Consider the following 26,712-nt stretch of genomic DNA (forward strand, 5'->3'; position numbering starts at 1 on the left):
AACTCTCACCATTGCTCTTCTGCCATCATCCCTACTAGTGTCCCCTTTCAATCACTTTTACCCAGCTCCTCTCTCATGCTCCTGTAGTTCCCTGACTTCATCTTCTCCCTTCAAACTGCAAGGTGAATTCTATCATATGATCACCACTGCTTCCTTTACCCTAAGCTCCCTGATTAAATCTGGTTCATTACACAACACCCAGTCCAGAATTGCCCTACCCCTAGTGGGCTCAGCTACAAGCTGCTCTAAAAAGCCATCTTGTAGGAATTCTACTAATTCTCTCTTTGGATCCAGCTCCAACCTGATTTTCCCAATCTGTCTGTATGGTGAACTCCCCCAAGACGATCATAACATTGCCCTTTATACATAACTTTTTTATCTCCCATTGTAATTTGTATCCTACATCCTGAGTACTGTTCAGAGGCCTGTATACAACTCCCATCTGGGTCTTTTTAACATTGCAGCTTCTTAACTCTACCCACAAGGATATTACCTCTTCTGATCATGTGTCACCTCTTTCCAATGAGATGATAAACCTAAAGAGAGCCAGGTCTCTATTGGATGAAGTTATGGAAGCAAATACTGTCCTTCAAAGCATTAATCTTGCAATGGGAAGTGAATTTTTTTTAAGCAGAGATAGGCTGAATGTTCTTGTGCTGAGCTGTAAGATTCTAAATTAGCTTTTTCCCTCGCAAAGAGCTGAGAAGAGTTGGCTGTTCAACCTCTCAAGCCAGCTCTGCCCATTAAGAGCACAACCGATACTTTTCCCTGTCACCTTCCTTTCATAATGCATTTCAAAGATTAGCTTTGTCAGATTGGTTTATCTGACAAGAAAATGGGCATTCTGATTATTGTTGGCCATTTTATGTTGATGTAATTCTTCAATAATTTATTAAAACATTTGTTTTTTCTGCCCTCAGCTGGCCTGCTGCTGTGGTTCCAATGACTGCTCTCTCTGCTGCAGTGGCTGTCCAAATATTAAAACGTCTACAGGAACTCGGGTCATGTACACACTCTACCACATTCTGGGAACTATGGTCTGCTTCCTCATGTTATCCCCCACTGTGGGAGAAACATTGAAGACTCATGTAAGTAACAAATCAGTGACACTCTCCCTGTTCTCATAGATACCACCTAACCTGTGGACTATGTTCAGATTTCCTGTGAATGTAGTTTTTGATATTCAATTTAAGTCTAGTTCAAAGGTATCTTTTAGTTGGTCCTTCATAGGAAGAGGGTATAGCTGGTTATACTTCCACTTATTGTCCATTCATTTTGCCCTCAGCTGAGCAGGCAATTAAGAATCCAGGTAGGTCTACACTCAGCTGTTGATGAAGCTGATAAGGATGGCAGAGTTCCTTCACTAGAGAAGATTTGTGAGCCTTATGGGAGCTTTTATGATAATCTACTTTAAAGCATGAGTGCTATAAACCACCAATCAAATTGACAAGGCCAGGATGATATAAAATGGAACTGAATATCCTAATCACGAGAAGTTCTGCAGATGCTGGAAATCCAAAGCAACACGTACAAAATGCTGGTGGAACTCAGCAGATCAGGCAGCATCTATGGAAATGAACCAGCAGTTGATGTTTCGGACCAAGAACCTTCTTCTGAACATCATAATTATATTTAACAGAGAAACCTCTGTTTTATATGGGGGGGGGGGTACAAGGAAGTCTATATCTTAGTCATACAGCAAGGAAGGATGGCATTTGACCCAACTCATCCATGTCGACAGTGTTGCCCTGTTTGACAAGCTAGTCCTGTTGGGCCAATGCAACTCAAAATCCCTTCTGACCCAAGTGTCTTTAAATGCTGTAGCTGCTTCAACCATATTCTCTGGCAGCTCATTCTATACACACACCACCCTCTTGCCTCTTGGGTCCTCCTTCAATCTTTCATCTCTCACCTTAAACCCCGTTGTAGTCCTGTAGTATTAGTTTCCCTTCTGGGGGTGAGGGGGGAAGGTGTGTGGGGAAAACTTTGTGCATTTGCCCTATCTAATTCCCCTCGTGGTTTTCTGTGCCTCCATAAGGTCACTCCTCAATCTCCTACATTCCAAGGAATAAAGTTCTAGCCTGTCTATCCTCTCCATAGAATACCGGCCTTCAAGTACTGGCTGCGTCATAAAGTCACCTTTGCTTGTTATAGATCGATAGTTTTCATGTCACAGGGCAAGCAAACTGCATGCAATTCTCCAAGTGCAGTCTTGACAACAGCAACATAATATGCCAACTCCTAGACTTAACACCCTGACTGGGGGTCACTGTGTCAAACACTTGGCCTTTGTCAGCCCATCTACCTGTGGCAATGTTTTCAGTGAACTATGTGCTTGTACCCCTAGGTCCCCCTGTGCCACCATTGAACTGGGGGCCTGATCATTCTCTGCAAAGTCTATGCAGCCTTGGATACTGATGAGAGGGACAACCTACTGGGGAGAGCCACAGCGACCATGTCTCTGGCACTGAGTCTGGTGCTGTGGCTCAGAAGGGAAGGGGGGAAGAAGAGGACTGCAGCAGTGATAGGGAATTCTGTAGTCGGAGGAGTGGGCATGAGATTCTGTGGATGTGAAAGAGACACGTAGATGACATGTTGTGTCCCAAGGCCATCTCGGATCGGGTCTATGGCATTCCAAAGGGGGAGGGTGAGCAGCCAGATGTTGTGGTACTTGTTGGCATCATAGGTAGGGAAAGGGAGGAGATCCTGAAGAGGGAATTTAGGGAATTGGGTAGAAAGTGGGACCTTCAGGGTAGTAATCTCTGATGCCAGTGAGGCTAAGAATAGGATGATTTGGCAGATGAATACATGGCCAAGAAACTGGTGAGGGGTCGGAGCCTCAGATTTCCGGATCATTGGGATCTCCTTCTGGGGAATGCATGACTTGTACAAATGAGATGGGTTACAGCTGAACCCAGTGGGGACCGGTATCCTTGGAGGCAGGTTTGCAACAGCTGTTGGGAAGGGTTTTGGCTAACTTGGCAGGGGGTTGGGAATGAGAGTGATAGGGCTGAGGGTGGGACAGTTGGTATGTAAGCAGATGCAGTGTATAATGAGACTGTCGGGAAGGAGAGGCAGATGACAGCAAAATTTGTGTCAGTGGTATGAATTGTGTAACATACGGACAAAATCAAAAAGGGTGATGGATGCAGAATTGTTATATTTGAATACACATTGTATATGGAATAAAGTAGATGATCTTGTAACACAGAGATTGGCAAGAATGTCATTGTGGGCATCAAAGAGTCATGGCTAAAAGAAGCTTATGCTTGGGAACTTAACATCCAAGGATACACAGCGTATCGAAAGGACGGGCAAGTAGGCAGGGGGGTGGGGTGGCTGTATTGATTTTTAAAAAAATGTAATCCTTAGAAAGAGGTGACGTACCATATGATCGGAAGATGTGGAATCTTTGAGTAGATTTAAGAAACTGCAAGAAAAAAAAGACCCTGATGGGTGTTTTATACAGGCCTCCGAACAGTAGCCAAGATGTTGGGTACAATTTACAATGGGAGATAGAAGGTGCACGTCAAAAGGAAGATGTTACAATAGTCATGGGGGATTTCAGTATGTAGGTAGATTGAACCCACTAGGGGAAAAGCTGTCCTGGATTGGGTGTTGTGTAATGAACCAGATTTGATTAGGCTGCTTAAGGTAAAGGAACCCTTAAGAGGCAGACATCATAGTATTATATAATTCACCCTGCAATTTGAGAGGGAGAAGCTAAAGTCGGGTGTAACTTTATTCCAGTGGAGAAGAGGGCGTTATAGAGGCATTCGAGAGGAGCTGGCTAAAGTTGATTGGAAGGAGACACCAGCAAGGATTATGGTAGAATAGCAATGACTGGAGTTTCTGGGATAGATACATCCCAGAGATGAAGTATTCTAAAGGCAGGATGCTACAAGCTGTGGCTGACAAAGGAAGTCAACAACAAAAGCAAAGGGCAGGACATATAATAGAACAAAAATTAGATTTTGGAGGATTGGGAAGCTTTTTAAAAACGGAAGGCAACTAAAAAAGCAATAAGGAGGAAAAGAAGAAATATCAAGGTAATCAAGCCAACAATATCAAAGAGGATACCAAAAGTTTGTTCAGATATATCAAGAGTAAAAGAGGTAAGAGTAGATATTGGACCCCTGGAAAATGATGCTGGAGAGGTAGTAATGGGGGACAACAAAATGGCAGACGAACTGAAGAAGTATTTTCCATCGGTCTTCACTGTGGAAGACACTATCAGTATGCTGGCATTCAAGAGTTTTAAGGGGAAGAAGTGAGGGTGTAGTTGCTATTATGAAGGAGAAGGTGCTTGGGAAGCTGAAAGATCTGAAGATGGATAAGTCATCTGGACCAGGTAGACTACACCCCAGCGTTCTGAAGGAGATTGTGGAGGCATTAGTAATGATCTGTCAAGAATCGCCAGATTCTGGAATGGTTCTGGCAGTCTGGAAAATTGCAAATGTTATGCTAGTTAGGCTGACTAACAGTGGTTGGGAAGATGTTGGAGTTGAATGTTAAGGGTTGAGAATGTGAAGAGGGTAAGAGGTATGTGTAGAAGGGGTGTGCGAGGGGTAAGTGTAGCAAAATATGTAGACAGGACCAGTGAGAGGATACGTTATTGGGGAAGTAGCTAAGATAAGATTCCAGACAGCTAGTGGCAACCACAAAGAAAAGGGAACCTGCTACCACAAGACGGAGTGTTTGGCAAAGTATTTTGAGCTATATACCTATATTGAGTGTTTTGCTTGAGTCCATACCCATTCCGAGTATTTCGCGTGCGTAGCTATGCAGTAGCCAATCAATTGATGAATTTGAATCGGTAACCATATTTGCAAATGTAGTACCCTGCTTTTGGGTATAAGTATGACCGTTGTAAACCGACAAATTGGGAGTTGGCTACCTTACGCCCGAAGTGCGTGGGGCTGCAAACTCCTCTCTGAATAAAAACTGTTCCAGAGGTAATTTCGTGTCTCTGGTGTTTTTCCTCAACTGAGCAGGTTAATAATTTCAGGTTGACAGGGTGAGGTCTTGGGGTTCTTGGGGATACATGATAAAATAGACCAAAGTTAGCATGGTTTCCTTAAGAGAAAATCTTTCCTGACAAATCAGTTGGAATTCTTTGAGGAAATAACAGGCAGGTTAGACAAAGGAGAGTTGGTGGGTGTTGTGTACTTGGATTTTCAGAAGGCATTTGATAGATGCCACACATGAAAAATACTAGTATGGAAGGAGGTTTGGCTGTTTGTCAGGAGGCAAAGGGTGGGAATAAAGGAAACATTTTCTGGTTGGCTGCTGGTGTTCTGCAGGGATTGGTGTTGAGACTGCTTCTTTTTGCATTATGTCCATGATTTGGATGATGGAATTGATGGCTTTGTGGCCAAGTTTGCAGATGATACAGAGATAGGTTGAGGAGCAGGTAGTGTTGAGGAAGCAGGGAGTCTGCAGAAGGACTTGGACAGCTTAGGAGAATGGGCAAAGTGTTGGCAGATGGAGTATAGTGTTGGGAAGTGTATGATCATGCACTTTGGCAGAGGGAATATAACTGTAGACTATTTTCTAAACGGGCAGAAAATTCAAAAATGTGAGGTGCAAAGGGACTTGGGAGTCCTTGTGCAGGTTAACTTGCACCTTGAATAGGTGGTGAAGAAGGCAAATGCAATTTTCACATTCATTTTGACAAGACTAGAATATAAAAGCAAGGATGTAATGCTGAGGCTTTATAAGGCACCTCTGAGGACTCACTTGGAGTATTATGAGTAGTTTTGGGCCTATAATCTAAGAAAGAACCCATTGATATTGGAAAGGGTTTGGAGGATGGTCACAAGAATGATCCCGTAAATTAAAGTGTTGGCTTATGAGGAGTGTTTGATGATGAGGAGCCTGTATTCGCTGGAATTCAGAAGACTAGGGTTTTTTTTAATATTGAAATGTATCAAATGTTGAAAGTCCTAGATGGGGAGGATGTTTCCTGAGTGGGAGAGTCCATGACCAGAGGACACAGCCTCAAAATAGAGGGATGACCATTTAAAGCAGAGATGAGGAAGACTTTCTATAGCCATTGGATGGTGAATCTGTGGGACTTGTTGCCAAAGGTGGCTGTGGAGGCTGGCTCTTTGGGTGTAAATAAGGTGGAGTTTGATAGATTCTTAACTTGTCAGAGTGTGTAAGGTTATGGGGAAAAGGCAGGAGAATGGGGTTGAGGAAAAATGGCTGAGCCATGATGAAATGGTGGAGCAAACTCAATGGGCCAAATAGTCTAATTCTACTTGTGTCTTATGGACTTCCCAAAATGCAACACTTCATTTGCCAGTCTTTGACCTGCTTACCTAGCTGATCAAAATCCTCCTGTTCTTTTTGATAAGCTTCTTCACTGACTACAATACTACCTAACTTACCTAACTTATCATCTGCAAATCCCTGCCTTGTACATTAACATTCGAATTGTTTATACATGAACAATGAAATCCCAGCACTGATGTACTTGGTACAAATCTAGTCATAGGTGTCTAGCCCAAAGAATGAATCTTTTGTCTGCACTGGATCTGAGTGGAGGAAGTTAAGAATAGAGGAACTGTAAACCAAGTACAAAAACTCCTCCCATCTTAATTTAAGAAGCAATCACGAGGAAATCTGAAGATGCTGGAAATTCAAGCAACACACACAAAATGCTGGTGGAACACAGCAGGCCAGGCAGCATCTATAGGAAGAAGCACTGTCAACATTTTGAGCCGAGGCCCTTCGTCAGGACTGACTGAAAGAAAAAAGACAGTAAGAGATTTGAAAGTAGGAGGGCGAGGGGAAAATGCGAAATGATAGAAGACCGGAGGAGGTGGGGTGAAGCTAAGAACTGAAAAGGTGATTGGCAAAAGTGATACAGAGCTGGAGAAGGGAAAGGATCATGGGACAGGAGGCCGAGGGAGAAAGAAAGGGGGAGGGGGGGAGCACCAGAGGGAGATGGAAAACAGGCAGAGTGATGGGCAGAGAGAGAGGAAAAAAAAGGGGAGGGGGAAAAACTAAATATATCAGGGATGGGGTAAGAAGGGAAGGAGGGACATTAACGGAAGTTTGAGAAGTCAATGTTCATGCCATCAGGTTGGAGGCTACCCAACCGGAATATAAGGTGGTGTTCCTCCAACCTGATGGCATGAACATTGATTTCTCTAACTTCTGTTAATGCCCCTCCTCCCCTTCTTACCCCATCCCTGATATATTTAGTTTTTCCCCCTCCCCTTTTTTTTTCTTTCTGCCTATCACACTGCCTGTTTTCCATCTCCCTTTGGTGCTCCCCCCCCTCCCCCTTTCTTTCTCCCTCGGCCTCCTGTCCCATGATCCTTTCCCTTCTCCAGCTCTGTATCACTTTTGCCAATCACCTTTCCAGCTCTTAGCTTCACCCCACCTCCTCCGGTCTTCTATCATTTCGCATTTCCCCCTCCCCACCTACTTTCAAAACTCTTACTATCTTTTCTTCCAGTTAGTCCTGACGAAGGGTCTCGGCCCGAAACGTCGACAGTGCTTCTTCCTATAGATGCTGCCTGGCCTGCTGTGTTCCACCAGCATTTTGTGTGCTCCCATCTTAGTTGTTTTTTTAAAACATTTCCTTCATTTAAGACTTTCTTCTGAAATGCTATTAGTATTCTGGTTCGGATAGAATCTGTCCCTAAAAAGCAATAATTTTTCTTCATGCTTTAATGATTCTTGCTTTGATATGGTTTGTTTATGTAGTGATTCATAGGAAACTTTAGATCTTTGCATGAATTATAAGTCTGTTTGAAATTGAAAGTCTCGCACTATTCATGAGTTATCCTATTACAGATTGCCCACAAACTGGAAATGTTGAAGGGATAAAATGTTTACTAAAATCCTGATTTTTGTGTAGGTTGACATCACTGTACTGTACAGGTTTTTTAAGATTTTGTAGTTTATCTTGAAACTTTTCCTGTGTTACACTCTGCAATTAAGAAATGTGACAAAGTAAAGATTACTGTTGGTTTGCAAATTGCAGTTTGTTGTAAACTTGGGAGCTACTACATAAAATTCAAGGGAATATTACAAAGTACAGTAGGTTCATGAGCCAGTCCCAGTTGGGGGAATCAGAGGTGGAGAGGGTCAGCAATTTTAAATTTCTCTGTTACCATTTCAGAGGTTCAGCATGTACTGTAAGTTCAAATATAAAGAAAGCACGATAGCGCCTCTACTTTCTCAGAAGCTTGCAAAGATTCGGCATGTCATGTAAAACTTTGGAAAAACTCCTAAAGATGTGTGGTGGAGAGTATAATGACGGGTTGCATCACAGTCTGGCATGGAAACACCAATGCCCTTGTACAGGGAAGCCTACAAAAAGTAATGGATATGGCCCAGTCCATGACCGGTAAAGCCCTCCCCTCCTTTGAGCACATCTTTGTGGAATGGTGTCGCAGGAAAACAGCATCCTTCATTCAGGACTCCTATCATCCAAGCCATGCTCTCTTCTTCTTACTGCCATTAGGAAGACGGTGCAGGAACCTCTGGGCTCCCACCACCAGGTTCAGGAAGAGTTATTACCCCTCAACCATCAGGCTCTTGAACCAAAGGATAACTTCACTCACCCCATCACTGAAATACTCTAACAATCTGTGAATTCACTTTCAAGGACTTTTCATCTCCTACTCTCTACTTATTGCTATTTATTTATTATTATTTTATTTCCTGTTGTATTTGCACAGTTTGTTATCGTTTGCACATTGGATAGAGACAGTCATTCTTTAATTCTATTGTATTTCTTGTATTTGCTGTGAATGCCTGCAAGAAAATGAATCTCAGGGTAGTATATGGTGACATATGTATTTAGATAATAAATTTACTTTGAGCTTTGAATTGGATCTAATTACATACCTTGTGATTTTCCCCTGTGGCTTCACTTGCATTTTTTTTCTGTACTAGTGAAACATTTTCAACCCTGCTTTTTTACAGGTTCCCTTCTACAATGAATTTTGTAAGACCATTCAGGCAGGTGCCGGCTGTGATAGACTCGTTGGTTACTCCGCTGTTTACAAGGTCTGCTTCGGAATGGCTGTATTCTTCTTCATTTTCTTCATCCTGATGATCAATGTTAAAACCAGTAAAGATTGTCGAGCATACCTCCACAATGGGTAAGTGCCCTTGATGGGCCCAAAGGCCATTTAAGTGAAAGGAAACAGTATTCACTTTTAGACTAAGCCCTTCCTAATTCTCTGCATTCTGTGCTTAGGTTCTGGTTTGTGAAGTTTGTGGTTTTGGCTGGAATGTGTGCAGGGGCTTTCTTTATACCGGATCAGGACACCTTTCACAAAGGTAAAGCTATTTGACAACTTTATTAGTTTACTCTTTCAATTTGACACCTTTGGGAAATCAGAAGCCTTTGAAAGCTTTCCTAAATGTAGATGTACTTTTAATGTTGCAGTTGTGTATTGTCTTTAAAGGGTAAAAATTCTTTAAAACTGTTATATTAAAATGAGTGCTATGAGCAAATGTAAACTTATTTTAAAAAGTTATGCGTTCAGGAACTTTGCTTGCTTGAAGAACTATGGACTAGTTTGCCTGACTTCATTAGTCAGGGAATGCTGGAATCTGTTGTTAAGGAAGTGATAACAGGGCAAATGAGAAATAATAGGATTGGGTAGAGTTATCTTGGAAATTGTTTGATGAATTTGTAGCACTGTTTGTCATGGCAGCCAGTGGTGTAAATAGGAAAAATCTATGGCTATAATGTGGCTTTTAGTAAGGTGCCACTCAGGAGGGTATTAAACACAACGGAGCAATTGGTGTTGGTTACTGAACAGAAAACTCCCCAAATCTGGAAGAATGAGAGACAATCTCATTGTTTGAAACTCATGTAGGTTTATAGGGTAGATGTGGAAATGTTCCCTGTGGCTGTGGTGTCTGGAGTTGGGAGTGCTCTATTCAAAACTGTTACGAAGTTTCTTCACCCAAAAGGTATGAATCTTGGTACTGTGGAGTTTTGGTCACTGAGCACAGAGACTTGGATTGATATACTTATAGATGCTTCAGGATTTAGGGATGTAAGGAATGGGTTAATGATAGGAAAGACCAGCCATGATCTGATTGAATGGTGGAGCAGGCAGGAGGCCCAAAGCTTGCCTCTTTAATTCCTTTTATTAATGTATCTAACCTGTTTATTCTTTCCTGATAGTACAACTTCTGATTTCTGGTCACATTAATGGTAAATTGAGTATTTTTTTCCAGTCCCTATATACCTTGCCTGTAATATGAAAACCAAAAATGTACCCAACACTTGTTTAATCTGTATTCAGTCAAACTTTGGCAAGATGCGTTTACTTTTTAATTCTGCTCCACAGAAGTAGGTCAGACTGCTTTGTTTATTTTTAAACCTCCCTCACTAACTTGGATTGTGGAGTACTGGGCTGTCCCCAGCCTATCCTCAGACTGCTGGTCAGCGACACAAATGACGCAGTTCACTGTATGTTTTAATGCTTCAGTGTACATGTGACCGAAAAAACCCATTTATTTTATTTTTACAAATACACATTTGCTCCTTTAACTGATTTTAGGTTTTTAAAAATTTTTCATCCTGCAGCATAATCATTCCTAGCAGTTTAGAGAGTTAAAATTCCGTGGCTAATTATTTCCCTCTTTGATGGTAATTTGTTGCAATCTTTGGTAACCTCAGATTGAGGTCATCTGGAAATTTTAAAGTTGTGACTTTTTTAAAAAAAAAAGTTAAATTGTAGTATTACTGGTCTATCTGGAATCTCGTTCTACTTCCTGAAACCTAGATTTCTACTTTCTCTCTGAAGCCAGGAAGCTATTTACTCTGCTAAATGGCAAAGTCTCTGTCTCCTGGCTGTTAACTCTTCTTCCTCTAACTGCACATATGCTGACCTTAAACTAACATAGTGGATTCTGCTTAATTGGGACCAGTGCATTTTGCCACATGAAATGGTTGTCCCAATTAGCCAAAGTTTCATGGAAGTAGTTAAAAGATATAGAAAAGACAAAGCACTGTTTAACTAACAATATGTATTTAAATGAAATACAGAACAAATTGGAACACCCTAATATTACTACAGTATTATAAAACTATTATTTCCTAATAGTCATCATCCAGTGTATGCCACTGTGTTCTTTTGACTGTAAATGAACAAAATCAATGCAGACACCTTAGTGTAGATAATGGACTGCCTTCCTACAATGCTTTTGCCAATTACATCCTTCAAATCTTCATTTTCATTGTAACATTCAAGATGATTGTTGATACCGTCAGATTCTTCATAGCTCCTAACTTGTTGAACCAGTGAGATTGTTTCATTTTCACTCCCAGCACGTTGGTGAGCAAAATAGTTCTGAATTGTCTTGCTGCTTATTTCTGGCTAACTGTCAGTGACAAAAATCACTGCTTTTTGAACACAAACACACACAACTGATGCTATTTTAAAAACTGCTCGTTCTAAGCACTCTGTAGTGCCTAATGGCCGCACGACCAAGGCTAGTTAGAAACTCTTTGGTAACATGCTCCTGTCCCAATTAAGTGGCATAGTGTCCTGAAAAAATAAAGGGAATCCTGGCAACTTTCTCATTTAATGTTTATTCTTTAAGAGTTGTCTCAAATAAGTGGCTGCCCAGTTAACTGATGGCCTAATTAACTGGAATCCACTGTATTATGTAATAACTTGCTGAAGTGCCTTTGCAAACCTAGGTAAGCTGTGTCAGCTACATGACCCTTTTAAAACTTCCTTTGCCATCTCAAAGAATTTGGTTGATTGGTAATGGCCAGCTTCCAGTTTTAAAATCCAAGGATGGTTAGAAACCAAAAAAGGTTTTTTATCCTTTATTATCCTTTAATAGCAATTATACTTGTTTTTATCACCTATACTAAACTGGAGAATAATGCCAGTGTGTGAATGTGCCTCCTTTTGTTCAAGAGCTTGAGAGTTGAGGGGTAGTAGCTGCTCTTGAACCTGGTGGTGCAGGTCCTGAGGCACCATCTACCTTCTACCTGATGGCAGCAGTAAAAAAAAGAGCAAGGCCTGGGTGGTGAGGATCTTTGCATGCTGCTTTCCTACGGCAAAGTTTCATGTAGGTGTGCTCAATGTTTCTTCACTACCTTCAAAATATAAAATGGTCTCTGTTACTTTAAAATAGAAAAGGCTCTGGTTCATCCCCATTAATAAATCTTGTGCTGAATTCTGTATCGTTTCTAATAGGGTTAGGAATGAAGCCATCCACATTGCAGAAGCTCCATTCTGTATTTTTTTAACCTACTTTCTCTACTCAGTTAATTCTAGCATAGTCAAAGTGCTATTACCTTTTCCTTCCCCCTTCTAAAACTATTTGCGTATTTCTTTCACCACCCTTCAGTATTAATTCTTGAGCCATCTGTGTTAGTGAGGCACTTCACAAACTTTTATTTCAGTTATCCTCCTGATGGCTGTGCCACCTTTTTCTACTAATCGTGGATTATTCAATTAATAGTGCTAATTTACCATTCTTATTCTCTTTTCCAAGTATTTTTGCAGCATTTAATTCCCAGCCATTTTCTGTTGCTGTAGCTTATTATTCCTACTCGGTATGTGTTTGCCAGCCATTAGTAGCAATTTTCCTTGCATGTTATTAACCATCATTTTATGTTAGTAACGTGTAACACTGTTTATTCCATGGCTATTTGTATTCTACACTAGGTTAATCCTGCGCTTGTCTTTTCTTTCTTTTGTATTTATTTAGGCTTCTTTTGTATTTTGAAGTTTCCCCTCTTAGAACCCTGGACAGTTTCCAATGTACACATGGAACTTTCTGGCTCAGCTGGAGATTCTCACAGCAGGACGGTTCTGCACCTTGAACATAAGTTCATGCCCTGTGCTTTATCAGCAGTTTTGCAGTACTATAATTCAATGTTAGAAATTTAAAAAATCTGTTTCATGTGGAAAAATTCTCATTACTAAAAGTTGTTCCAATGCAAATTCAGAATGTCCTTTTGTTGGAAGCTTGTCATAGAGACACAAAACATGGAAATGGGTCCTCTCGAGTGCCTTTTTTTTTCATTTCCCTCTTGGACCCATTGCAATTTGCCTATCGCCACAATAGGTCAATGGCTCTCCACACGGCTTTAGACCACCTGGACGACACAAACACCTATGTCAGGATGCTGTTCATCGACTATAGCTCAGCATTCAATACCATCATTCCCACAATCTTGATTGAGAAGTTGCAGAACCTGGGCCTCTGTACCTCCCTCTGCACCTCCCTCTGCAATTGGATCCTCGACTTCCTAACCGGAAGACCACAATCTGTGTGGATTGGTGATAGCATATTCTCCCTGCTGATGATCAACACTAGTGCACCTCAGCGGTGTGTGCTTAACCTACTGCTCTACTCTCTATATACCCATGACTGTGTGGCTGGGCGTAGCTCAAATACCATCTATAAATTTGCTGATGATACAACCATTGTTGGTAGAATCTCAGGTGGAGATGAGAGGGCGCACAGGAGTGAGATATGCCAACTAGTGGAGTGGTATCACAGCAAAAACCTTGCACTCAATGTCAGTAAGACGAAAGAGCTGATTGTGGACTTCAGGAAGGGTAAGATGAAGGAACACATGCCAATCCTCATAGAGGGATCAGAAGTGGAGAGAGGTAACAAGATCTCTGAGGATTTAACCTGGTTTCAATATATCAATGTAATTATAAAGAAGGCAAGACAGCAGTTATACTTTCTTAGGAGTTTGAAGAGATTTGGCATGCCAACAAATACACTCAGAAACTTCTATAGTTGTACCGTGGAGAACATTCTGACAGGTTGCATCACTGTCTGGTATGGAGGGGCTACAGCACAGGACTGAAAGAAACTGCAGAAGGTTGTAAATCTAGTCAGCTCCATCTTGGGTACTAGCCTGCAAAGTACCCAGGACATTTTCAGAGAGCGGTGTTTCAGAAAGGCAGCATCCATTATTAAGGACCTCCAGCACCCAGGGCATGCCCTTTTCTCCCTGTTACCATCAGGTAGGAGGTACAGAAGCCTGAAGGCACGCACTCAGCGATTCAGGAACAGCTTCTTCCCCTCCGCCATCCGATTCCTAAATAGACATTGAATCTTTGGCCACTACTTCACTTTTTTAAAAAATATACAGTATTTCTGTTTTTGCACATTTTTAAAATCTCTTCAATATGTATACTGTAATTGATTTGTTTATTTTTTTTTCTCTGCAAGATTATGTATTGCATTGAACTGCTGCTGCTAGGTTAACTAATTTCACGTCACATGCCGGTGATAATAAACTTGATTCTGATATTTTCCCTAAATTCCCATCAGATTCTATCACTAACCTACATACGCGTGATAATTTAGAGGCAAGTTTACATTTGAACTTGCTCATCTTTTAAATGTGGGAAGAGACCAGAGCAGCCAGAGGAAACCTAGGTGGCCACAGTGAAGGAAAATGTACAGATCACATTCCAGTTCAGTGCATGTGGATAATAAAAGGTTAAATATTATGCAGGAACTGTAGTTGAAGAATAATGTTAACCTACTGGACTAATTTTAAAGACCGAACTTTGCTGCAGTTTCTGAGTTGAGCAACCAGACAGCAGGAAGCTGTGCATAAAAATAACTACCTTACAATTAAGTCCGCGTTAAAGATTTACTAAGCAGATCTTCACAGCAGTTCTCTCCGAGTTGGATAGTTGACGTCAAGAAGTGGGTAAAAAGAGCTAGCTTTCAATCAGAACGATGATTGATATTTTGAAGGCAGAGCTGCTTGGAAGTTTCTGTGAGCTGAGGAGTGACCAATCAGCAAGAGGGATTCATTAAAGCAGGGCCAATAAAAAGAGCGCAGGTGCAAGCGGAGTGGCCATTCTTTAGAGTGGCTTTGGCTCAGCAGGCTTTCGATGAGATCAGGCCTGGGAGAGGTTAAGGATCTTGTAAGTTGCTCTCTGTTCTTATTTGTTCATTCCCCGTCAGTTAGGGCATAGTAGATTAGTGAGAATGGTTCTGGGGCAGTGTTTTGTAATTTGTGGGGTGTGGGAAGGCTGGGAGACCGCCAGTCTCCCAGATAAACACATCTGCACCAAGTTGCAGCTCCTGAGAGAACATTAAGGAACTGGGGCTGCATCTTGATGACTGTTGGCTCATGAGGGAGAATGAGGAGGCAATAAACAGGAGCTGCAGGGAGGTAGTCACCCCTGGTGGATTGCAGGAGATGGGTAACTGGGTGACTATCAGGAGAAGGAGGGGAAATGCACGGAGGAGAGTGCACCTGAGGGCGTTCCCCTCAATAAGTATTCAACTTCAGACACTACTAAGGGGGACGACCTACCAATCGGAACCACAGTGACCAGATCTCTGGCACTGAGTTTGGCAAAGAGGAGAAGGGGTCTGTAGCATTGATAGGAGATTCCGTATTCAGAGGAACAAAGACTAGGTTCTGTGGGTGCAATAGAGATACCCGGATGGTATGTTACCTCCCAGGTGCCAGGATCAGGGATGTTTCAGACTGGGCCTATGGCATTCTCATGGATGAGGGTGAGCAGCCTGAAGTCTTGATACATATTGGCATCAATGACATAAGTCGACCAGGTGAAGAAGTCCTGAAGAGCTAGATCGAAAGCTAAGAAACAGGATGTCCAGAGTAGTAACTGCCAGATTGCTGCCTGTGCCACGTGCCAGTGAAGGTAAGAATAGGACGATTTGGCAGGCGAATGCATGGCTGCGGAGGTGGTGCAGGGGGCAGGGGTTCAGGTTTGTAGATCATTGGGGTCTCTTCTGGGGAAGGTACGACCTGTACAGAAAGGTGAGATACACCTGAACCTGAGGGGGTCCAATATCCTTGTGGATAGGTTGGCTAGAGTTGTTCAGGAGGGTTTAAACTAATTTGTCAGGGGGATGGGAACCAGAGTGATGGGGCTGAAGGTGAGGTAGCTGGTTTACACGCCAAGGCTATGTGTAGCGAGGAGAGGCTGTTCATAAGGCAAAATTGCAGTCAGCTGAAGGAGTTGCAACATAAGGCAGATAAAAATCAAAGGGTGAATACAGGACTGGAGGGTTATATTTCAATGTGCGCATTATGCGGAATAAGGTGGATGGACTTGTAGCACAGTTACAGAGTGGCATGAATGACATTGTAGGCAGCATTGAATCATGGCTGGAAGAAGATTATAGCTGCGAGCTTAATGTCCAAGGATACATTTTGTATCGAAGGGACAGGCAGGAAGGCAGAGGGGGTGGTGTGGCGCTGTTGGTTTAAAAAAAAAATATGAAATCAAATCATTAGAAAGAGGTGTCATAGGGCCAGAAGGTGTTGAATGATTGTGGATAGAGCTAAGAAACTGCAAGAGTAAAAAGATCCTGATGGGAGTTATATACAGACCTCTAAACAGTAATGAGGATGTGGTCTACAAATTACAAAGGGAGATAGAAAATGCTTGCCAAAAGGGCAATGTTACAATAGTCATGGGGGATTTCAATATGCAGGTAGATTGGGAAAACCAGGTTGGTGCTGGATTCCAAGAGGGGTAATTTCTAGAATGACTACAAGATGGCTTTTTAGAGCAGCTAGTAGTTGAGCCCACTAAGGGTTCAGCTATTCTGGATTGGGTGTTGTGCAATGAACCGGAATTGATTAAGAGAGCTCAAGCTAAAGGAACATTAGGGGCCAGTGATCATAGTATGATTGAATTCACCCTGAAATTTGAGAAGAAGCCAGATGTATCAGTATTACAGTGGAGTAAAGGGAATTACAGAGGCATCTGAGAGGAGTTGACCAGAATTGATTGGAAAAGAAAACTGGGAAGGACTGGGAAGATGTGGGAATCGATTATTAAGGATGAGGTCTCAAGGTACTTAGAGGCACATGATAAAATGAACTGTAGCATGGTTTCTGCAAGAGAAAATCTTGCTTGACAGATCTGTTGCAATTCTTTGAAGAAACAACAAGCAGAAGAGACAGAGGAGAATTGGTTGATGTGTACTTGGATTTTCAGAAGGCTTTTGATAAGGTGCCACACATGAGGCGATTTAACAAACTATGAGCCTATGGTATTACAGGAAGGATTATAGCATGGATAAAGCAGTGGCTGATTGGGGAGGCAAAGAGTGGGAATAAAGGGAGCCTTTTCTGGTTGGCTGCTAGTGACTAGTGGTGTTCCACAGGGCTCTGTGTTGGGACAGATTCTTTTTACGTTGATTTTACGTCTTTGTCGATGATTTGGATGATAGAATTGATTGCTTCGTTGCAAGGTTTGCAAATGATATGAAGGTAGGTGGAGGGCCAGAGAGTTTTGAGGAAGTAGAGAGGCTGCAGAAGGACTTGGACAGATTAGGAGAATAGGCAAAGAAGTGGTAGATGGAATAGTGTCACAAAGTGTTTAGTCATGCACTTTGGTGGAAGAAATGAAAGGGTTGACTATTTTCTGAATGGAGATAAAATACAAAAAGCTGAGGTGAAAAGGGATTGAGGAGTCCTTGTGCAGGAGTCCCCAAAGGTTAATTTGCAGGTTGAGTCTGTGATGAAGGCAAATGCGATGTTAACACTTGTTTCAAGAGGACTAGAATATAAAAGCAAGGATGTAATGTTAAGACTCTATAAAGCACTGCTGAGGCCTCATGGAGTATTGTGAGCAGTTTTGGGCCCCTTCTCTTTGAAAGGATGTACTGAAACTGGAGAGTGTTCAAAGGAGGTTCACGAAAATCAGGGTTATATGAAGAGTGATTGATGGCTCTGGGCCTGGAATTCAGAAGAAAGAGGGGTGTTCTCATTGAAATCAACCGATTGGTGAAAGGCCTTGATAGAGTGGATGTGGAGAGAATGTTTCCTATGGTGGGAGAATCTAAGACCAGAGGACACAGCTTCAGAATAGAGGGGCATTCTTTTGGAATGGAGATGAGGAGGAATTTTTTTACCATGAGAGTGGTGAATCTATAGAATTGGTTGCCAGAGGCAACTATGGAGGCCAAGTCTTTATGTATATTTAAGGTAATGATTGATAGAATCTTGATTGGTCAAGGCATGGAGGGATATGAGGATAAGGCAGGAGATTGGGGCTGAGAGGAAATGGCGGAGCAGACTCGATGGGCCAAATAGCCTAATTCTGCTCCTATATGGTCTTTGTGGTAAGCTACAAGTCCCTGTAAGGGAACACGTTAAAGTTAAGAACTGAATTGCTGTGCAACCCAACCACAAAAGATTCCTCTTACCAGTAGGGAATTTGGATTATTGAGCTGGTTTTTTTCCACTGGTTGAATTGTGATTGTGGTATATAGACTAGCAATGATTCAAGTCTTCTGGAATAATAATGGGGTTTATTTTTCTGAATGAATAAAAAAACATTTGGACCAACAAAGCACTAGAGTTAGTCTCTTGGGCTGCATCCACCTATTACAAGAGTCTCTTGGTGCCTTATTCTCTGTCAGCTGTGCTGGTGACTTAAGTTCATTGATTCTGAAGGATAGAAAGTGCTTTGTCTCTTTCATGTGACTGTGTTATTTAAAAAAAAAACTGAAAACAATGAGAATCTTATTCAGATCCATCAATATACAGTATAGATGCTGGTTAACTGTGAATTTTAATGAGTTAACATTTCCCTGCAGTCCGTGAGTTTTACTTTGACTTCATGCTAAAATCATAGTTGTACAGCATAGAAATTGGTCCAGATGCCTGTTGTGGCCATGCCAACCTTTCACCCATGTGCATTAATTTCATTTAACTGCAGTGAGTCTTTTTCCTCCTTCGCCTTACTTACTCAGGTGCCTGTTTCAAAGTCTCCCACATGGTCATTGTGCTAGATTCCACCACCTTCTCTGATAGCAAGTTCTGGATTTTAACAACTTTTTTCTAATAAAGCTTTTCTTTAAAAGGTCCACTTTTAATCCTCCTCAATTTCACCTTAAACCATTGTTGTTGATCCTGAGGCACATGGAGAGGTAGGTATCACAGCAGGACTTGGACAAATTGGAAGAATGGGCAAAAACGTGGCAGATGGAATACAGTGTTGGGAAATGTATGACATAATAGTGTGGACTATTATCTAAATGGGGAGAAGGCTCAAACATCAGAGGTGCAGAGGGAATTGGGAGTCCTCGTGCAGGACTCCCAGAAGGTTAATTTACAGGTTGAGTCTGTGGTAAAAAAGGCAATTGCCATTTATTTCAAGGGGAATAGAATATAAAAACAAGGAGATAATGCTGAGCCTTTATAAGACACTAGTCAGGTTGCACTTGGAGTATTGTCAACAGTTTTGGGCCCCATATCTCAGAAGGGATGTGTTGTCATTGGAGAGAGGCCAGAGGAGGTTCATGAGGATGATTCCAGGAATGAATGGGTTAACTTATGAGGAGAGTTTGGCAGCTTTGGTCCTGTATGCACTGGAATTTAGAAGAATGAGGGGAGGATCTCATTGAAACCCACCAAATCTTGAAAGGACTAGATAGGGTGGATGTGGAGAGGAAGTTTCCTCTTGTGGGGGTATCCAGAACTAGAAGGCACAGCCTCAAAATAGAGGGGTGGCCTTTTAGAACAGAGGTAAAGAGGAATTTTTTTTTTAAAGCCAGAGAGTAGTGAATCTATGGAATGCTCTGCCACGAACTGTGGTGGAGACCAAGTCTGTGAGTATATTTAAGGCAGAAATTGATTGTTTGCTGATCAGTCGGGGCATATGGCGAGAAGGTAGGTGTATGGGGTTGAGTGGGATTCGGGATCAGTCATGATGGAATGGCACAACAGAGGCGAAGGGCTGAATGGTCTAATTCTGCTCCTGTGTCTTATGCTCTTATCCTGCCCTGTCCTTGCCTCTTATAATTCTGTATATCTCTACCAATCTTCAATCACCTCATCTTCTTTCACTGCAGGCAACACAAAATCAGCCTATCTATCCAATTTCTCGACTAAACCACTCCCCCCGTTTCCCTCACCCCTCTTATCAGGTAATGTCCCAGTGAGTCTACTCTGCACGTTTCTAAATCATTGCTTACAAAAATAGCAGTAATTCTCAACCATACAAAATGCTAGTCTGATCGGATTTGAGGGAAAGCTGTGTTTCAAAATGTTTTTTTTTGGAATGGCTATTATATTTAAGGAAGATTATTCCATGTGCACAGATTATCAAAATTTGTAGTCCTATATTTTGCTTTACATTAAGCAAAGGGGGAATTGTCGATCAGTAGCTCAGGTCTACCTAGGTTCATTAGAACAAGATCCTAAAGCGAAAGGTCCGTCTTAGCCTGTTGTGCTAATCTTGTCACAGGTGGCTTCACTGCAAACTTCCCTGCAAATACAGTTTTGAGTGTGAGCTTGATAGTTACAAAATGTTTTCTTTTAACTTGATCAGTGTATTTTTTAATTTTGTTGCTTAGCATTGATCCCTTATGACACTATTGCATTTTCACTGATTAGTCATTTCAATCTTCCACTCAGTGTGTGCTGGCCTGTTTAGTTTTTGCTGAGTCCGATCTCTCTGCACTCAAGTGGCCCTCCATACCTTTCTCATCCATGTACCTATCCAAGCTTTTCTTAAGTTCTGCATTCACACCTCTACAGGAAGTTTATTCCACATTTGCACCACCCTCTTAAGTGAAGAAAATCCCCCTGTGGTTCTCCTAAATATTTCATCTTTCACCCCCAAATCTATAACCCTGTTCTAATCTCACCAAACCTCAGTGGAAAAAGCTTGCTTGCACTTACACCACCTATAATTTTGTAAGCATCTGTAAGATCTCCACTCATTCTCCTACGCTTCAAGGAATAAGTCCTAACATACTCAACCTTCCCCTATAACTCAGTTCCTCAAGTCCTGGCAACATCTTTCAGTCTCTCAATGCCTTTGCTCCCTACCCCTGCTTAAAAGCCAGAGAGGAAAAAGACATTGACTCCCAAGTAAGAAATTGACAGGTTGAAGCCCCTTTCCAGAGACCTGAACAGAAAAATTTGGGCTTTGACATCAGTATAGTGAAACATTCCTGCTGGTCACATTGACATCTATTTTGTCAGGTTGAGGAAAAAGATTTTGGGGGACTAGTTGAATGAGTTTATTTAGCATTTATATTCAGGAGCAGTTAGAGCTGCTATTGCACAATTTCAAGGCCCTTGCTTTGATCCTGAGATTGGGTGCAGTCTGTATGGAGTTGGCACAGTCTCCCTGTGACCACATGGGAAATTCAGGGCTCCAGTTTCTTCCCTCAACACAAAGAGGGCTGTTAGGTAACTTAAGTACTGTGGTATCTGGTAGGATAATGGGGACTGTTGGTGGACATGTGACAAAATAGCTCACAGTGAAATAAGTGTGGAGTGGGATTATAGATTTGAATCTGTAATTAGAGCCACCATAGATTTGAATGAGCTCCTTCCCCATTCTTAAAAGAAAAACAGATAATGAGGTGCTCCTTCTTTCACTTGCATTCGTGAAATAAATAGGTCACTTTCAACCTCAAACTTAATATTCCTGTGGTGAACTACATATACCTGTCTGGACACCCCCCCCGCTGACTGCTCCTGTGGCCCCTCCCACTGACCGTGGCTTCTCCCACGGACCCCGGTATAAAGGCGATTGAGGCCTGAGCCCGGCCCTCAGTCTCCAGGATGTAGTATGGTGGTCAACTACTGCTTGTTCTTTCTTCCAGTCAATAAAAGCTGATATCTCGCCTTCACGTCTCAGAGAGAGTTATTGATGGTGCATCAATTCCCGTAATTAATACTGTTATATAATGTATGTAACATGATATAATGGAGTGGCTTGTTTTATATGGAACATTTTGTTTCAAAATGCACCACAGCCAGCAGATTTGCCTTTAGAATGTAGGCCCCTGTTGCAATGTAAGGCCAGTGACCATGATTCCCAATTTCTATGCACACATCTTTTCAATCTGCATTGAAATAAATGGCAGGTTTAAATGTGATTTGGAAGGATTGGTCATAGTTATTCTCGGCCAGTGCAGTGGATCATTTACACCCACTTTGCAAATGCAGACCTGACCTCAGCATTTTTCAATGTGTGCTGGCAGAAGATAATTACAGTGTAGTTTTGACCAGAAATATATAAATGTTGAGAAGAGCAGGTCAGAGGCCAGGGTATCCTCATGCCCACAAAATCTTTGCTACGTCTGCAAAGCACAAGTCGTGTGATGGGATGGAATCGTGTGTCATATTATCCTTGAGCTGGAGGGTGATGGATCTATGAAGTTCATTGCCATTGACAGCTGTGGACGTCAAGTCATTGGGTTTATTTAGTTGAAGGTTGATAGGTTCTTGATTAGTAAGGGTGTCAAAGGTTACGGGGAGAAGGCAGGAGAATAAGATTAAGAAGGATAATAAATCAGCAATGATTGAATGTGGAGCAGACCCTATGGGTTAAATGGCCCAATTCTGTTTCTCTGCCTTATGGGATACTGTCCATTTGCCTGGATGAGTGCATCTCAAATGATGCTCCACACAAGGCAAGTATTTGCCTGTAGGCCTGATTTGCACACCAATCATTTCCCATATCAATATTAAAAGTGCAGCTACAGTATGCAAAATCTACAAAATGCCCAGCAACAAACTTGCTAATATTTCTGCAACTATACATACTAAAGCTGAATTATGAGAGCAGCAGGTTCTCCAACCAAAACTTCTCTCAGACAACAACACACACAAAGTGCTGGTGGAACACAGCAGGCCAGGCAGCATCTATAGGGAGAAGCGCTGTCGATGTTTCGGGCTGAGACCCTTCGTCAGGACGACTAGTAGTCCTGACGAAGGGTCAAACGTCGACAGTGCTTCTCCCTATAGATGCTGCCTGGCCTGCTGTGTTCCACCAGTATTTTGTGTGTTTTGTTGTTTGAATTTCCAGCATCTGCAGATTTCCTCGTGTTTGCTCTTCTCTCAGACATGCAGCATCCCCTTAAACACTAATATACGTGTGCTCCTGGGTCATTGGACATGGTATGTTCAGTCCAAGATTCCTATGGGAGTACCTTGATTACGTGGCATCTTCAGCAGTAATTCAAAAAGTAATTTTGTAGGTGGTGACCATTCGCTGCTGTAAAACGAAATAGAGCAGAGACTGGAAATCTGAAATAAAATCAGAATTGCGTTTATTATCTTGGGACATGAAATTTGTTTTGTGGCAACTGGTATGCTACAAGGACAAAATTACTATAAATTACTAAATAATGCAAGTAAAGGAATAATGAGGTGGTGTTGATAGACATTTCAAAAATCTGATGATTATGGAGGGGAAGCTGTTCCTGAATCATTGAGTGTATCTTCAGGCTCCTGTACCACCTCCCTGTTGTTAATAGCAGGACGAGGGCATGTCCCAGAGGGTGAGTGTCCTTGATGTATACTTCCTCATTGAGGCATCATCTTTTGAAGTAGTCCTTAATGGTCAGAGGATTGTGCCGGTGATGGGATTGGCTGAGTCTACAACCCTCTGCAGCCTGTCGTGCAATCCTGGCTGTGATGCAACCAGCCAGAATGCTCTTCTGCACTGTGCATATGTCGAAATTTGCCAGGCTTTGACATTACCAAATTTTATCAAGCTAATGAAGTAGAGCTGCTTGCATGCTTTGTTCGGGATTGGGTGAATGTGTTGACCCAGAATGATTAACTAAGATGTTGAAACCCAGGAATTTGAAGGTGTTCACCCTTTCCAGTGCTGACCCCTCAATGAGGACTGGTGTGTGTTCTCCCATCTTGCAGTCCACAGTCAGCTCCTTGGTCTTGCTGAGGTTGAAGTGTGAGGTTGTTGCGACACTATCTACCACTTCATTGCCTTCTGAGATGTTACCAACAGCAGTGGTGTCATCTGCAAATTTCTAAATGTTGTGTGAGCTGTGCCCAGCCACAGAGTTGTGAGTGTAGCGAGGGTAGGGCAGTAGGCTAAGCATGCCTGCTTGTGGTGTGCCAGTGCTGATTGTTATCAAGGAAATGCTGTTATCATTCTGCACTGACTGTGATCTTCTGATAAGGAAGTCAAGGCTCCAGATGCAAAGGGTGATGCAGAGGCCCACGTTTATGAGATTGGTGATTAATACTGAGGAGATGATAGTTCTGAACACTGAGCTGTAATCGATTAAACAGCAGATTGTTCAAAGTCAGTTTATTATCTAAGTACACTTTACACAATCCTGAGATTGGTTTTCTTGCATGTACGCTGAGTAAGTCCAATGAAAGGCCGCACCCAACAGGGGCAGACAAACAACCAATGTGCAAAAGACAACAGACTGTGCAAATACAAAAGATAAAATAAATAATCATAATAAATTAGCAATAAAAATCAAGAACATGATAGAGTCATTGAAAGCGAGTTCTCGGGTTGTGAGAACAGTTCAGTGCTGGGGCAAATGAAGTTATCCTCTCTGGTCCAGGAGCCTGTTGGTTGAGGGGTACTAACTGTCCCTGTCCTGGTGGTATGAGACCCAAGGCTCCTGAACCACCAACTGGATGGCAGCAGTGAGAAGAGAGCAAGGCTTGGCTAGTGGGGGTCATTGATGATGGATGCCGCTTTCCTGCAACAGCGCTCCATGGGGGTATGCTCAGCGGTGGGAGGGCTTTACCCCTGATGGGCTCGGCCATTTCCAGTACTTTTTGTTGGATTTTCCATTCAGGGGCATTGGTGTTTCCACACCGGGCTATGAAGCAAGCACTCAATATACTCTCCACCTCACATCTATAGAAGTTTGTCAGAGTTTTAGATGACATGCTGACTTTTCTAACAAAGTAGAGGCACTGCCTTCATATTTGCACTTGCACGCAGGACAGGTCCTCTGAAATAATAATAATAATAATAATAGAGGAATTTAAAGTTGCCGACCCTCTCCACCTCTGATTTCCCCCGATGAGGACTGGCTCATGGACCTCTAGTTTGCTCCCCCTGAAGTCAGTAATCATCTCCTTGGTCTTGCTGTTGTGGCACCACTCAGCCAGATTTTCAATCTCCCTTCTGTGTATGCTGATTCATCGCCACCTCTGATTCGGCCAACAGCAGCAGTGTTGTCAGCAAACTTAAAAATGGCATTGGAGCTAGGTGCTCCAAATAAGAGCAGATAGCTGTGAGATTACGCCCACTGTAGACCTATTGCGGCAGAAAGCAAAAATGAGAAAATGATGCAGGCACTTAACATGGAAACTGGCATTCTAGTTCAACTCAATCATTCTGACTGTGTTGCCCAGTGGACTTGTCTGCCCACAGCTCTCTCAATCTCTCCTAACCATATACTTGTGCGATGGATTGAAAGGTAGCATCGGTTCAAGAGTGAGCGTGATTCCTTAGGGATTGCATAGTATCTTCAGAAGTCTTCATGTTACTGTCCCTAGAATGTCAAATGTGTTAATTCATAACAGCTACATAAGTATTGTCATTACAACATAAATACTGTTTAAATTGTTATTCTAATTATTGTCAATCAATGTGTTTGATGTTGAGATTAACTAAGAATAGTGTGAGCATTATTTCAGTTATACCATTGATATTTTGTAAGAAAAATCAAGATCAAGTAAATTTTTAACTTTACTGTCACTTTGTTGTATTATTTCTCTTTAAGTGCCTCAGTTTATCCTCTAGCTGCTCAATCTGATTTGTTAATAAAAACACTTGTTTGCTGTAATGTTACTGGGTTCCACAACCAAATATTTGCAGAATAAATGGGCGAAGGTTGCACAATTGAGTCTATCTGGCACTTAACTGCAAAGGCCTGATGAGGGAAATTCCAGGCCACACTGTGTTTTAACTATTTGCTAAACCAAACACTGATGAATTGAATGCTATACTTCTGAAGCAAAAAAAGCTTCAGTATTTTGCCGGGGCTGGCTGGTTGTTGTGCATGCTAATAGTTTGCTTTGCTTTGTTGGGCACAGCTTGGTTGTACATTGCTGCTGCTGGAGCCTTCCTCTTCATCTTAATTCAGCTCATACTGCTGGTGGAGTTTGCACATAAATGGAACAAGACTTGGTGAGTTCTAAGTTCTTAGAAACCGTGATTCTCTGAATGACAAACATAATCTAACTTCCCAGTTCATTTTCCCAAATTACCTTTCTAACTTCTGTAACTAGTGTTTTTTTTTTAAACCTAATCCAATATGAAACTGAAGTCTTTGTCACTCTTGGACTTGATATAAAAGCTTAACATTGTGATCACTTTTCTTAATAGACTCCATCACTACTGGATTGTTGCGAAACCCCATCTGGTTCAGTAATTTCCTTCAGGGAAGGAAATATTAGGCCTTTGGGTTGAGCCACATGCTGGTCAAACTGAACGATGTGGAAGTCTGTGACTCAGAATTGAACTCCCCCTGGAGTGACTGTTCAGCCACTCCATGGTACTGTGTATTTTGAAATGGAGAGAATAAAAATGGTTGGACTACTCAGCATGGCCAGCAAAATGTTGGGAGATTCTCAGTCAGCTGGGGACAGGTACGGTGGATTCCAGTTAATTGGGATATATCGGGACTTGTACATTTTGGCCCAATAAAGTGATTGCCCCAATTGTCCAGGGTTTCATGAAAATAGTTTAAAAAGGTATGTTTTTTAAAAAAGTCAAACTGAGTAACAAATTATGTATTTAAATGAAATACAGAATAAATTAGAACACTACCAATAGTATTACAGTACTATAAAGTTATCGATGGAGGAATTTATCCAGTATATGCAATGTTAGATAGAAGAGTTGGATAACCTAATTGAAACCTATTGTTTGATGAAAGGTCTTGATAGAGTGGATGTGGAGAGGATGTTTCCTATGGTGGGAGAGCTTAAGA

At 41.9% G+C, this 26,712-nt stretch overlaps 1 protein-coding gene across 1 annotated transcript in view; it reads left to right on the plus strand.

Annotated features, from left to right (window-relative positions):
• Window positions 1–26,712, plus strand: part of serinc5 (serine incorporator 5) — an 88,981-nt gene that overhangs the window by 39,677 nt on the left and 22,592 nt on the right. Inside the window, exons 2-5 of the mRNA XM_073048206.1 lie at window positions 921–1,088; window positions 8,947–9,125; window positions 9,224–9,306; window positions 25,814–25,907. Coding sequence (XP_072904307.1) covers window positions 921–1,088; window positions 8,947–9,125; window positions 9,224–9,306; window positions 25,814–25,907 — 524 coding nt within the window. The remainder of the gene's footprint in view (window positions 1–920; window positions 1,089–8,946; window positions 9,126–9,223; window positions 9,307–25,813; window positions 25,908–26,712) is intronic.

The sequence above is a fragment of the Hemitrygon akajei genome, chromosome 6 (genome assembly GCF_048418815.1).
Source record: "Hemitrygon akajei chromosome 6, sHemAka1.3, whole genome shotgun sequence".
Lineage (NCBI taxonomy): Eukaryota > Metazoa > Chordata > Chondrichthyes > Myliobatiformes > Dasyatidae > Hemitrygon > Hemitrygon akajei.